The following is a 14,097-nucleotide window of genomic DNA, read 5'->3' on the forward strand; positions in this document are numbered from 1 at the left end:
CGAATATGAATGTAAAAATATGAATATGAATACATAAAGTTACGCATACATCTTTTTGATAGTGTTCTTACTCCATAAGCCTACTGCTAAATACTAAGTAGCTGCATACTAACGCGAGATAGTCGACTTTTTTCACAGCAGACATTTGGACTTGTCATAGCAGGAAAAGCACGGCAAAAACTTGATAACCTCAACTCAATCAAATTTTATTTTCAGCAATTCAGCTATTTCAAGCATGCACCAGGGCCTCTCCGAATTATTATTTGTGTTAGTTGGCCTTTAAAAAATAAATGAAAATTGTTTATCACAAATCTGCCAATTTCCTCTGGTGAGCACTTACAAGTCATGCTGCAAACCTCAAAACGTTCTATCCATTTTCAGCTGCTTCAGTCCAATAAAGAAAAAAATAAATAAAAGAATCACTATGTCAGTGATACAGATGAGATCACCTGAGCAGGGACAATCCGCACATTAGGATACCCTCCAATCTAGTTATAGACTACATATTAAAGCTCCAGAACATGGAATATCATCTCATCCTCTCTGTCTGTGTGTCTCTTTATGTTTCCTCAGAGGAATCTATAATCATCTATACTAATATAGACAAACATAGCTGGATGCATTTATGCTAAAGTCTGTGGCCAGTGAGCTGGAGCTGATGGGCCCCTTGGGGTCAGGCTGCTCTCCTGATTGGATCAAGGAGGAATTAGACACCGCAACCCTGTAAATATTATTAAACACAACTTTGTATTTCCTTAAAAAGATACGGCCACATGTCTGCTGTACTGTAGCCATATCATACTAAACTATGAGCTGTATGGATAAATGAAAAAAAAGAAAAAACGTAAGATACACTGCAAGGTAAATGAAAGTATAACATGGAAAATGATATATAATATGATGTGGAAATATGATCCACACATTGCTACTTCCCTGGGAATTACTGAATCAGACAGGAAGCACCCCATAAACTGTCATTGTTATGCAGATGATACTCAATTATATCTATTGATCAAGCTTGATGAAAGTAATCAGATAGAAAAACTTCAAATGTGCCTTCAGGATATTAAAACATGGATGACCTGTAACTTTCTAAAGTTAAACTTAGATAAAACTGAAGTTATTGCTCTGGGACCCAAGCACCTCCGTGACGCATTATCCAAAGAGATAATTACTCTGGATGGCATCACCCTGGCCTCCAGCACCACTGTGTGGAATCTTGGAGTTATCTTTGACCAGGACATGTCCTTTAATTTCCACATAAAATATATTTCAAGGATCGCCTTTTTTCACCAAATAATATTGCAAAAATCAGGAATATCCTGTCTAAAAATGATGCAGAAATGGATTGGATTACTGCAATTCTTTATTATTAGGCTGCTCAAAAAAGTCCACAAAGAGTCTTCAGCTGATCCAGAATGCTGTAGCACGTGTTCTGACAGGAACCAGGAAAAGAGATCACATCTCTCCTGTTTTAGCTTCTCTGCATTGGCTTCCCATAAAATCCAGAATAGAATTTAAAATCCTTCTTCTCACCTACAAAGCTCTTCATGGTCAGGCTCCATCTTATCTTAAAGAGCTCATAGTACCTTACAACCCTACAAGAGCACTACTCTCCCAGCGTGCAGGGTTACTTGTGGTTCCTAGAGTCTCTAAAAGTAGGATGGGAGCCAGAGCGTTCAGCTATCAGGCTCCTCTCCTGTGGAACCAGGTTTCAGTTTGGGTTCAGGAGGCAGACACCGTCTCCACATTTAAGAGTAGGCTTAAGACTTTCCTCTTTGATAAAGCTTATAGTTAGGGCATAGAATTGAATATTGTTAGGGAGTGAGGAGTCGCAGCGTCCGCCTAACCCGGCCCACCTGCTTCTCGTCATAGTTGTCAGATTTATCTATCATATAATCAATAATATAATAAAACTAGAGGGAGGCAGGTTGGGGAGAGTTCTAGCCTGACCAGGCTCCTCTCTTTACCCTGTCTCTCTTAGTTATGCTGTAATAGTTTTAGACAGCTGGGGACTTCCTTAGACACTGAGCTCTTCTCTTCTCTATCTTTCTATATTCCCATTTATGTGAATCCATGTCCCAGAAATGCTTGTTACTAACCTAGCTCTGGGGAGTCATTCCCCGGAGTCCTTATGTTCTTTTTTCCCCCAGCATGTTTCCTTGGATCAGGGAGGTTCCAAAATCATGGCTGCAGCTGTCGCCATGGTCCCGCTACACGTTCTGCAAAGCCATGTTCATCCTGCTACGCTCCGCTGTGCTCTGTTACGTCCTGCTGTGGCTTGTAATGCCGCACAGTGCCCTGCTATGCCATGAACTACTACAAAGAACTACTACAAACTGATATTTTTTTTGTGATTGTTATTGCCACTCTTCATTCTAACCCCCAACTGGCCCGTCAGACACCGCCTACCAGGAGCCTGGGTCTGTCCAAGGTTTCTTCCCAAAGGGGAGTTTTTCCTTGCCACTGTAGCACTGTTGCTTGCTCTGGAGGAAACAACTAGAACTGTTGGGTCCTTGTAAATTCTGGAGTGTGGTCTAGACCTACTCTATCTGTAAAGTGTCTTGAGATAACTCTTGTTATGAATTGATACTATAAATAAAATTGAATTGAAATTGAATTGACTGTGTCCAATGTGTTCAGGTGGTGGTTCCTGTTTGAATCAAAGCAGTAGGCTAAACGCTCCGTGGCGTGCACAGTTCCTTCTCTGGACCAACAAAAGGTTTAGCATGCTGCTCTATCCCCACAGGGACAGATCCCAGCATGCATCTCAGGGAGGTCCAGGACATTCATTCGGCACAATGATGAATAATAAAATGAAGCAGGAGGAGACTGGAGCATGGGCTGAGCCATGTTCACTGCTCCACTATGATTTCATTAATCACACGATGAATAATAAACCAGAGGAGAAAGGGGAATATAGAAGCGTGGCGTGTTCTGGTGTCAGTGGGTGTAGCAGAGTACACCCCAACATCAGGTCTTCAGGTGCCTAAGGCTCATGTCGGTAGTTGCATGTGCTACATTAGCTATAGCAGCCATGGAGCTCCCAACTTACAGGGTGATGACAGTGTTTCCTTAAAGGCTCACGACAAGGAAGTGTCTAGTAAACACCACATTTTTCCGAAGATAACATGTATGGTTTTCTCCAAGATAAACACTGGCATGTAGCAGTGGTTATTTTTAAGTAGGTATATAATGAATTCACTGCCAATACCAACACACCTCGCTGTGCACTCACAGCAGAAGAAAAAAATGTAACAGCTATACTACGTGGTGTACTAACTGAAATAACACTAACAAGTAAAGGTTCATTGATTCCAAATTCTAGCAGTAATGGTTAGATTTAGGTTTTGGTTATGTTCAGGGCAGAAGTGGTGGACGCGCTTTTAGTTCATTGTTAGAGTGCGTGTGTGTGCATGTGTGTGAAACGAGGCAAGACGGCACCACTGTCTCTGCTGCTTTTTTGTTTTTCTGTGTATTTTGTAGCAATGTCTCTGCATTATATATTCATGATCTTAAAACTCTTCTTAGCATCCAAAACTCAGTAGAATTGCTGCTGTCAAAGTACAACTTAGAATTGAAAACTGCACATTCCCTCCCCTGTCATCCACAATACCTCACGGCCTGTGACAGGGTGGATGTCACTGTCTGCCTGTTAGAAGTCGCTGGATCTGGCCTATTGTTCCATGTCTACTGAATGAGCCTCCCCCACTCTGGCGAACACAGGACGGCAGAAGCGCCATGGATCCTGGAAACCTTGGTCCGCTGAGCCGTGATCATCGACCCACAGGAAATGAACCAAGCGTTTCTGCTTAATGACTTCTCTACCACTCGTGAGTTGGAACCCTGGCTCCACGCTGCTGAGTTGACTCCTTCCTCTGAACTTGTTCCTCCGGATTGCCCAATGCTGGCAGGCATGCCAGGTTCAATTACCCATTGGATTCTTTTTGCTGACATTTTGGCATTGATTGTATTAAGACATGACTGCATTTTAATTGTGGGTTTAGTATACATGTATGCTGTCCAAACCGACCATTGCTCAAGGATTTTTTGAATCTCATCCACTCCTTCGATCTTGCTCAGTCAGTGACTGGCCCAACACGCAAAAAAGGACACACACTGGACCTTGTGCTGCCTTATAGTTTAAGTGTTGATGTCAGTAACATTTGTAATTCATGTGTATATCTGATCATTTTAAGGTTGAAAACTGTGTTCCCACAAGTGAATTGCATTCAATGGATCATTTAACTTTATTACAATGCCTTTAAAGAATCTGTGTTGTGTAAACTGGGGGACAGCTGATGATCTTACTACTAGACACCACCTGTACTGTTATCTTAGACTATGTTGCTCTCTCTAAATCTAAACGCCCTTAGCCATCTTTTGAGCCCTGGCTAAATGTCAATGCTCGCTCTCGCAGACATAAACTCAGGCAAGCTGAAATGAAATGTAAGACAAGCTTCAGCTCTCCCTGGGAATGTTACAGTCTACAAATGAACACAGAGCTGTTAAAGCTGTTAAAACACAATCCCTACTGAACCTCGTCTCCAAAATGCTTAAGCCTTAGGTTCTTTCTAACTCTCTTATAAATCCAAGCGATGCGTCTTGTATTGTCCCAACATCTTCACAATGTGAAGATTTCGAAACATTTTTATTGGAAAGATTTCAGCTCATGAATCTTCCCCTGATCATGGCTGCATTAGACCCTGGGCTCTCCCTACTCACTCAGCTGTTTTCCAAAAGTTTGAGCCTGCATCACTCTCCTTTATTAACAGAGGTAGTTCACACTACGCGGCCTAAAAACTGCCATGCCCTCCTGTTTTTTGAAAGACGTTTTTGAAACGGCCGTACCCATTATTCTTTTTTTGATCAATACTTGTGTAACCTTAGGGTGTGTTCCAGCTGCTTTAAAACATGCCGATATATCTACTGCTTGAACTGTAACCTGATCCCTAAGCTACCCTTTCTCTTGAAATCGAGCTATCCAGGAGAAGTTTTGAGTCATACAGCTGAAATAACAGATTCTTCTGTGCACTGCTCTTTCCTCATCACATACAGTTTGTTGCCCTTAGGACACATTTTTAAGAAGCAAAAGCTTTATTGCATCCACTGTTGCTGATGTGCAGATGAAAATTACAATTTAACATTCTGCGCAGTAGGCTACATCCAAACATAGATGATTCTAAACTTAAATGACTATAAGACTGAGATTCTTGTGTGTGGACAAGGTCACCTGTCAGGTGATCCCCTTACTGCCTCGGGCCCTTTAACCTCTCACAGTCAACATTTTGTAAAGAATCTTAGGTTGTTTTTGACAGCTCGTTCGCATTTAATAAGCAAATCAGCCTAGTGGCCAAACCAAGCTTTTTACCATTTGAGACTGTTGGCAAAGATCAAGGCCTATCTTTCTCCTAAAGACTTTGCCAAAGTTAGTCATGATTTTATTAAATCTTGATTAGACTACGGCCACTCTTTATACGTGGGGGTTTATCACTATTTACTAAATCATGTCCAGTTAGTACAGAATGTAGCCACTCATTTTTTAACCTGTACAAATAGAACACCGAGGTCAACCAACCACTTGCTTTAGGATGTCCCAAAAGCTAGGCTTAAAAGTATCGGGGACAATAGGTCCTTTTTGTATTTGATATTCAGTCTTGTTCCACACTTGGGTCATCCCCAGTTGTTTAAATTTGCTATATAAATACATTTGACATGGACATGTGTTTATGTGTGTGTGTGTGTGTGTGTGTGTATTCTGCACTTACAGCTCTCCAGCTGCATGATACAGGTCTGAACATCCATAGGGAAGTTTTTTAGATCCATGGGGCATGACAGTGTTAATGTTAGCCTGAAAGCCAAGAGAGAGGGAAGAACAAGTGACATGTGAGTCAAAGACAGTAACAGGCTTTGAAGGCATCCAAAAATGTACAACCAATAATAGGGTATCCAAACCCTTTTATCTGTTCTCATTTTAGAAATAATGCAGAACTAAGGCGGATATCTCTGAAGCTCAAAACAAAATTGGAAACAAAATTACCATTTATATGGCTCTGATTAGAACACAACAAAAACAACCTTTTAGTTTTTGTGTCTAGGCCATTCAAAAATTAGATTCTATTTTTCAATTCCATTCTTACTATATGACAAATCAGTATAGTCTTGGATGATTAGTTCACTCCACGTAATTTGGGGTTTGTTGTTCAGTCTTGTGTTGAGAGTAAGCGTGCTGGTGGTTAATGCTGTTCATCAAAAAAGATGACTTCAGAAAACATTGTAAAATGACAGAACATGTTTTTTGAACAAGGTGCATTCTTCAGTGAGTGCTGCTATAAAAGGGCAAAAATACTTGGTGGCCACCATGCAGAACTGGCTCTGTTCTTTTTTCCCAGCTCTAGCCTACTGCTACCTTTGGTCATTTAGTATTTTTCAGATATGAATGACAAACACACACACACACACACACACACACACACACACACACACACACTTACCTTATAGAGTACAAAACATTCCCGTTCTTAAATATCCTCAGCAGTTTGTTATCTGTAGTGACTTCGTGAAAATGGGCCCCCTTCTCATTGGCAAAGAACAGGTCTGGTTTCCAAATGGAGTCTAACATAGAGGGGTCCAGATCCAGAGAGTCATCTGGGTATTCTGCATAGGCGAGCCTGGGGTCATTCCACTGCTGACGGAGGAAGATATTTACCCGGTAGTCCTACAGAGACACAGAATAACATAAAGATATCCCTGACACAGACACAGAAACGGTAAGTTAGCAAAGGAGCAGTATCAGTAAAGTCTGGCTCAGTCCAAGCATCATGAACGTTTTTTACATGTAGATCAACTGCCAGCCACATGCCAACGGTCTACACTGGTGCTCTTAGTAAAGGTTTAGATCATTGTGTATGTAGTGACAGTGTGAGCATAGATAAAGCCAAACTCCTGGAAGCAGACTTCCCCACCATTCATCCAAGCTGCTTAGTGTGTTGCAACCTGCTCGAGGTGTGCACGGCGGAGCGAGAGGCGTGCACATTATTTTCAGCCAAGCTGTTCTGTTCTGGATTCTTGATTTGCTCCTCATTAGCAATAGCATTGAGAAGCACTCAGACATGCTTATTGCCTCAGGTAAGCAGATGTTTATGGTTTCTAATCCATGGGTGAAGCCATCATTAGAATTACTGATGGTTATTACAGGAAAGGTGCTTCTTTTTTGGCACCAACTGCCTTAACCATGACATAATTTCCCCACAATGAGTCATTTTCCTGACCAATTAAATAAACCATCCGGAGTTAGAGTTGGCCACAGCTTCACCATCTCCCCACAGCTTCAACTTGTGTGAAATGAGAGAGATCTGTGGGAATTAAACAATGAGAGGAGATAAGCCCAGTTTAGAGGGAGGGGGATGGGGAGACAAAGCTTGAAAATGTGGTTCTCTCTAGATTTGAATGATGGTCCATTAGAATAAAAGTAGCATCAGTAACTAACCCATTGGACTGCTTTTGGATCAGCTCCCTAGAAAATTCCCAGAATGCAGTGTAAAGGCAGTGAGCATATCTGCTTAATATACTCCCTGACTGGAAGTGACATCACTACTCTTCCACTTCACTGCCAACAGAGCAGAGGCAGTGCACGCTGAACACAGATGTGGCCACTGAAATGAAACTAAGGTGTGACACTAATACTAACTGTCCCTTGGTTTTTGCCTACATGAGTCAGACAGGCAGTTTTATTGTATCAGCTGTAATCTTGATGCAACCGTGTCTCATTGAGAAGCTGTGTAACACATGCATTATTACAGTTACATATTTAAATGTGTTCCCACTCAATTCTTTATTTTTCATAACCTGCAGGCCACAGGTTGCCTAACTCTTAAGAGAAGACAAATAGCATTATCCTAGCAACCATCCAGATGGGATATCTGTTGGCAGATAGGGAGGCCTTTATTTCACTCATTTCAGGTGCTCTCCTGATTACCGTGTGTGCGTGTCGGTGTGTTTGTCTCTGTATTTTTATTCAGAGGTTTACCCGGCTGTGAATACATCCATTCTAGGGCTGCACAATCACGATTATTTTGATCAATACTCTGATCAGGATTAATTATCACGATTTGTTGATTTTAACCAAAACATTTTATTGTAACATAGGCTGTTTATAACTGCTTTCACATCTATATTAGTCTACATTCTTCTTATGTTGTAGTTGTATAGACATACAGCTGCAACACATGGAAATAAAAATTAGCTTCCTGAAATGAATAGCGTAGGATATATTTTTTTAATGTATCTCTGAGAAAGCCCCTTTACTTGTTTTCAACAATAACTGATTATAAGAGCTTGGGAGAGAGAGGGAGTGCGATGGACGCTACTCACAGAGAGACGGCTGACTCATTATGAATGAGTCCAGCACGGGTCGAATGGCGGGTCATTGGAGATACACACGTCCTGTGTATGAAATGTCTGAATCGTCACTGCGCTGCATTTTATTAACTATGATATTCTGGCCATGGGTCACATCTCCGGCCCAGGTCCAGCAGCTCCGTCTCACACGCAGTCACTCTCCCAAATGAAGTTTAAAGTTCTCTAAGAGGAGAGAAAGTAAAGGAGAGATCCAACACAGGCACGGCTTTACAGAAGAAATGGGTCATGCAACGCAAAATTAAACTATATCTATATGAACAACATTGCAGCGGATGCAAGGACATTAAGTGCATCCCAGAGGAAAAGTAACACTCGCGCCGTACAACCCTGTGAGCTATCAGACACTAAGTAGCACCGACTAGCACTGGTCCCTGCTGTTGTCTGACAACCAACACAGATGGGACAAAATGTGTTTACTGGTAAACTGGGAAACCTTGTGAGCGAGGTATAACCGACTGCTATCTGTTGAATTTTCCACACTGTTACTCTGTCCTCTGTGACTGTCTCCATCTAGAAACTAGGCTGCGCGGTGCAGGGAACCACTCTGCCTGGCTCACGATCAGACAGTGGTTTATGGAGCCGTAGATTGGCTTTGTAAAAAACAACAACCGAGCGTTCTATGAAATTACACATAAAAAAAAAAAAAAGAATCACAAATCACGCAAATTTGATCGTGGGAAGTCAAAATCGTGATTAAAATTCGATTAATTGTGCAGCCCTAATTCATTCCCTTCATGAGAGTGGTAGACTAGTAATTATACTTATGAAACCTTTACCCATTTAAATACATTTTCTATTATGAAGCTGAGCCTTGAATGGGTCTTTGTCTGTATGAGTGTATGGAAAGTTAATGTGTTTATTGGTAATGAAATAAATAATAATAAAAATAATAAGCCGCATATGGGGATGAGCCAAAAGGTCATTTTGGCTAAACTTTAATTCAATGAGACTGAATCAGATGTTAAAAAAAAAATTAAAAATAAATAAAATTGACTTGACCAGAAATGAGAGTCCATCACATATATTACATAATATTTTGCTCATGCTGGAATTATAATTGTTTCCTAACATACAACCACATCAACTGTAGCTGCATTCATTTCCCCGTTAACAGTGTTTCTTAACTGTGTTTACAGCTCAGTCCACTATGCCACAGCCACAGGTTTCAGTATATGTATTTCAATAGTCGTTATGAGTCCATTATCATGTCAGATGAAGTAAACACTGCTTCCTCGCACACAGAAACAGAATGGATTAAGAGGGATGCAGAGGTTGAGTGAACAAATGAAAATAGTGGTAAATCTGTTCAACACAGATAGCGTGTACACACCAGATGGAACCTGATAGTAAGCCGTGTGTGTGTGTGTGTGTGTGTGTGTGTGTGTGTGTGTGTGAGTGAGTGAGTGAGTGAGAGAGAGAGAGAAGCAGGAGTTACCAACAACAGGAAGAGATGGCAGATAAAAAGCAAAAGAGGAAAAGAACTGAAGAATACAGATTAAAAAAGAAGTTGAAGGCAGGAAACGGGGAAGAGCCATGTTATATCGGTGCGGCTTTTCAACACTGCAGAAACCTCCCTGATTTCAAAGGAATGAAAACGGATCAGAACAAGGGAGTAGCAACTGGTACTTTCAGAGCAGAGGAGAAATGACTTCAAAACCTCATGGTATACCAGCTGTACGTATGGATTTGGCCAAAATGTAGCCTGTAGTATGCAGTATGCCAAAACTACACGGATGTTGTACTGATTCGGAAAAAAATCTCCTGTATGCATCGGACTACCTCCACTATTGTATCCCACAATGCAAACTGCCAAACAGTCACAACAACTGGAAGCTTTACACTATTTTTGTCTGCTATTTTGTCACTTAATTCACTTCTGAGTCATTTTTTTAATGCAATAAATCAACTGTAGATTTCGAATGTAGGCCTTTTTACGAAAATGTATCGCACATTTGCTTCATTTTTGGAGCTCCACAAAAACAGGCAGCGGTGTTGTGCAGCTTGGAACCGCTTCTTGTAGCCAGCCAAGAGTCTGTAAATCTTATTTGAGGTGTCTTCACCCATTCTTCCTTCCAAAAGTCTTCCAGTTCTTTGAGATTTTCTGGATGTCTGTCACGCACCGCTCTTTTAAGGTCTATCCATAGATTTTCAATTATGTTGAGGTCAAGAGATTGTGAAGGCCATAGCAAAACCTTCAGTTTACGCCTCTTGATGTAATCCACAGTCGATTTTGAGGTATGTTTAGGATCATTATCCATTTTTAGAAGCCATCCTCTCTTTAACTTCATCTTTTTCACAGATGGAATCAAGTTAGCGTCCAAAATTTGCTGAAATTTCATTAAATCCATTTTTCCTGTAACTCGTGAAATGTTCCATGTGCCGCTGGCTGCAAGATAACCCCAAAGCATGATTGATCCCCCCATGCTTAACACTTGGACAGAGGTTCTTTTCATTAAATTCTGTGCTCTCTTTGCCAAACGTACTCTGCTCATTGCGGCCAAAAAGTTCTATTTTAACCTCATCGGTCCACAGAACTTGCCCCACAATGCATCAGGCTTGTATTTATGTTGTCTCCAGGTCTTTCTGGATGGATCGTGCTGTCTAACGTGAGTTTTTACTTGTCTCACAATCCTGCAAGCTGTTCCGTCTGAAATTAACGCTGCGGGGTGTCCAAACGTTTGCAGACGCCATTTTCTTGTTGTTATTTTTAAAGTGTTAATGATGGAAATAAAATCTATATTTTTGCGATATATTATACAAATGTCTAATCTTTCATTTGATGCCTTCTGAAGATTATTCCATCTTTTCTTGGCGTCTTTATGCACATTAATACACATTTCTACCTGGGGTGCCTAAACTTTTGAACCCCACTGTATAGCAAAAGAGTAAATGTTTACAATATGCCAATACCAGAGTGGGCATTTCCATTAACACAAATGTAAAAGCAGCGTAAGTTCTTTCAGGCAGACCTAACTGTTAATCGATGCACTCTACCTAAATCAAATCAGCTGTTGGAAGTGTTCACCCTCCTGCTTAACCAATCAGAATTGTACACAAATTGCAATCACAGAGTCACAACCCCGCTTTTAAAAATCAGTTTCTTCCTTTGCTATCAGCTGTTGTTGCAGGCAAAGAGTGCAACCCTCCACCTCCCCATCAACCTCCAGTCCTCCCCTTCCACCTCCAGTTGAAGTCCAATAAGTCTCTTATCAATTCACATGAATGTGTCCCAGGTCAGGACAGTAAACTAAGAATGGAAAGACCAACAAGCCACTGACACACAATTTAAATTAAATCCACCAGCCATTTTCATATAATTTCACTGTCTCTTGCAACTTCATTGCAACAAAAATACAAACGACACCGCAACAGCTGAGATCAATTCAAAAAGACTTGAGGGGTAAAGGTAAGAAGGCTTAGGAGGAACACAGCACACGTGCTAGGGAAGCCTTTTCAATGAATAATTCAAAAAACCTTTGGGACACTGTGAAAGAAATGACTAACATGAACTCTGGAAAGAAGGAACTGAATGTGTGGAGAGATTTGGACAAGGCTAATGATCATTTGAACTGAATCATGAGAGCAATGTGACCCACTGCAGAGACCTGTTAATGTCACTACCACGGGACCCTATACAGGACAGAATAATAAGTAACTCTAATGCTGTCCCCACGGTTTTTAAAAAGCTGAACAGAGATTAGGCTAGTGGGCTGGATGGTATTTCATCTTTTATTCAGAAAACCTTTTGGATGAGCTGACTCTGGCTTGGAGCCCTCTATTCCAGCGCTCTGTCAAAGACATCTGTTAATCCTGTGCCTAGAAAGCCCAGTTCACAACTGTACACTATCTTAAAGCACCTTGAAAATCCATCAGTTTATGTTTGATTATTTATGAACTTCAGATTAGACTGTATGGTTCTTTTAAAACAGACAGGAACAGTCAACTCTACTCTCTCTGATACTCTGAACATAAATATCAGTGTCCCTCAAGGCTGTGTAAGCACTCCATTACTTTTATAATATACACAAATGATTGAAGAAACAATAGAAATAACCACATTATTAAATTTTCCGATGATACAGCCATACTTTTTCTACTTACAAAAGACTCACACGTTGCTATATAAACAGGAGATGGAGGAAGAAGAGAAGTGGTGCGACATACGCTGAAAGGTTTGTGTTGTCCCTCATCATATGGCCTACTGTACAACGAAATGGGCTCCTTCATATATTTTGAGCAGTAAATTACAGCAGTAACATTTTATTTGGTTATAAAACCAATTAGTTGTGACGAGAGTCATAGCTTACCCTAGACATATTGATTATACAATGAGATGTCCCTGTCTCCATTTTACCAAGTATCACTGTGATTACTGCATAAAGTGTTTTTCATATTACGAGCCCAAGGTTAGAGGATTCCACTAATTTAAAACAAATAACATGAACTTTACAATTATAATCTCCTTAGCTATATTGTATAGACAGCCTGGAAAAGTAATCACACAGAGCTGGCTTAGTGTTGTGTAAAGATTAAAAATTGAAAAGTTAAATCACCCCTCCATCTTTAGAGAAGGCTTGATGGGTCACTCTGCTAGCAGCAATCACCTCTAACTTACACACACATAAATCAATGAATCAATGTTATGTTGTCAACCGGTTTTTGGCCGGCTGTGGCTCAGTGGCGGTTGCCTGACAATCGGAAGGTTGGAGGTTTAATCCTTGGTCTGGCAGGCCCATGCCGAAGTGTCCTTGGGCAAGACACTGAACCCCGAGTTGCCCCCAATGTTGCGCCATCAGAGTGTAAATGTGTGCAAGTGTGTATCTGATTCGCACCTTGTACAGCGGCCTCGGCCAGAGTGTATGAATGTACTGTATGTGAATGGTTTCTGTACTATGTAGAAGCGCTTTGAGTAGTCTTTGAGACAAAAAAAGCGCTATATAAGAACAGTCCATTTACTTTTTGGTTTAAGAAGGCTAATAACTGGTTTCGGAATTGGCTGCCATTGCAACTATTTTGAGTACATGTTCCCAGGAGGCGCGGCTCATCAGCAGAGTAGCATGTAAGCAAAGCAGAAGCGTGCCCGCACAATGCATTTGTGCTCTGGACTGAGTGTTTTGGCAGTGCTCAGAGCAACAATTGCTGTTCTGTGTAAGCATATAAATACTGTACACTTTGTAGACCTTTGTAGATCAACCAAATTTGTATAAAAATACATATTTTAAAGCTTTTTTTCCCCTCTGGGCTGCATGTGTATGTTTCTTACAACAGGGTTTAGGAAAGTATCTTCATCTGTGCCTGGTGTTGTGATGATGTAGACTACATGCTTTATATGACTGACAAAATATGGCAATTACATCTGGTGGCCAAGACATTACTGATAATATTAATTATGCAATATATTGGTATTTTAAGAGGAAATAAACAACAACAATAAAATCAGTCCTGTTGTAGTTTTCCTTCTTTGTTTAGATTATCATGGGAAAGGAAGTATTGATGCTTCTAATCCACCAGTATCTTGGACATTTCCACACACACACACACACACACACACACAAAACTGTTTGTGGTATGGTTTGTCCCTGGTCGAGGGTCAGGACAGATCTGCAGTGTCCGCACATTACCAAAGTGACACGTTTGGGACATTTTTTACTAATTGAAGCATACATGAAACCCATC

At 40.8% G+C, this 14,097-nt stretch overlaps 1 protein-coding gene across 1 annotated transcript in view; it reads right to left on the minus strand.

Moving 5' to 3' along the window:
* Positions 1–14,097, minus strand: part of LOC117957458 (glycine receptor subunit alpha-3-like) — a 52,797-nt gene that overhangs the window by 3,536 nt on the left and 35,164 nt on the right. Inside the window, exons 4-5 of the mRNA XM_034893214.1 lie at positions 6,495–6,718; positions 5,769–5,851 (exon numbers count right to left, since the gene is read on the minus strand). Of these exons, the coding sequence (XP_034749105.1) occupies positions 5,769–5,851; positions 6,495–6,718 (307 nt within the window). The remainder of the gene's footprint in view (positions 1–5,768; positions 5,852–6,494; positions 6,719–14,097) is intronic.

The sequence above is a fragment of the Etheostoma cragini genome, chromosome 2, assembly GCF_013103735.1.
Source record: "Etheostoma cragini isolate CJK2018 chromosome 2, CSU_Ecrag_1.0, whole genome shotgun sequence".
Lineage (NCBI taxonomy): Eukaryota > Metazoa > Chordata > Actinopteri > Perciformes > Percidae > Etheostoma > Etheostoma cragini.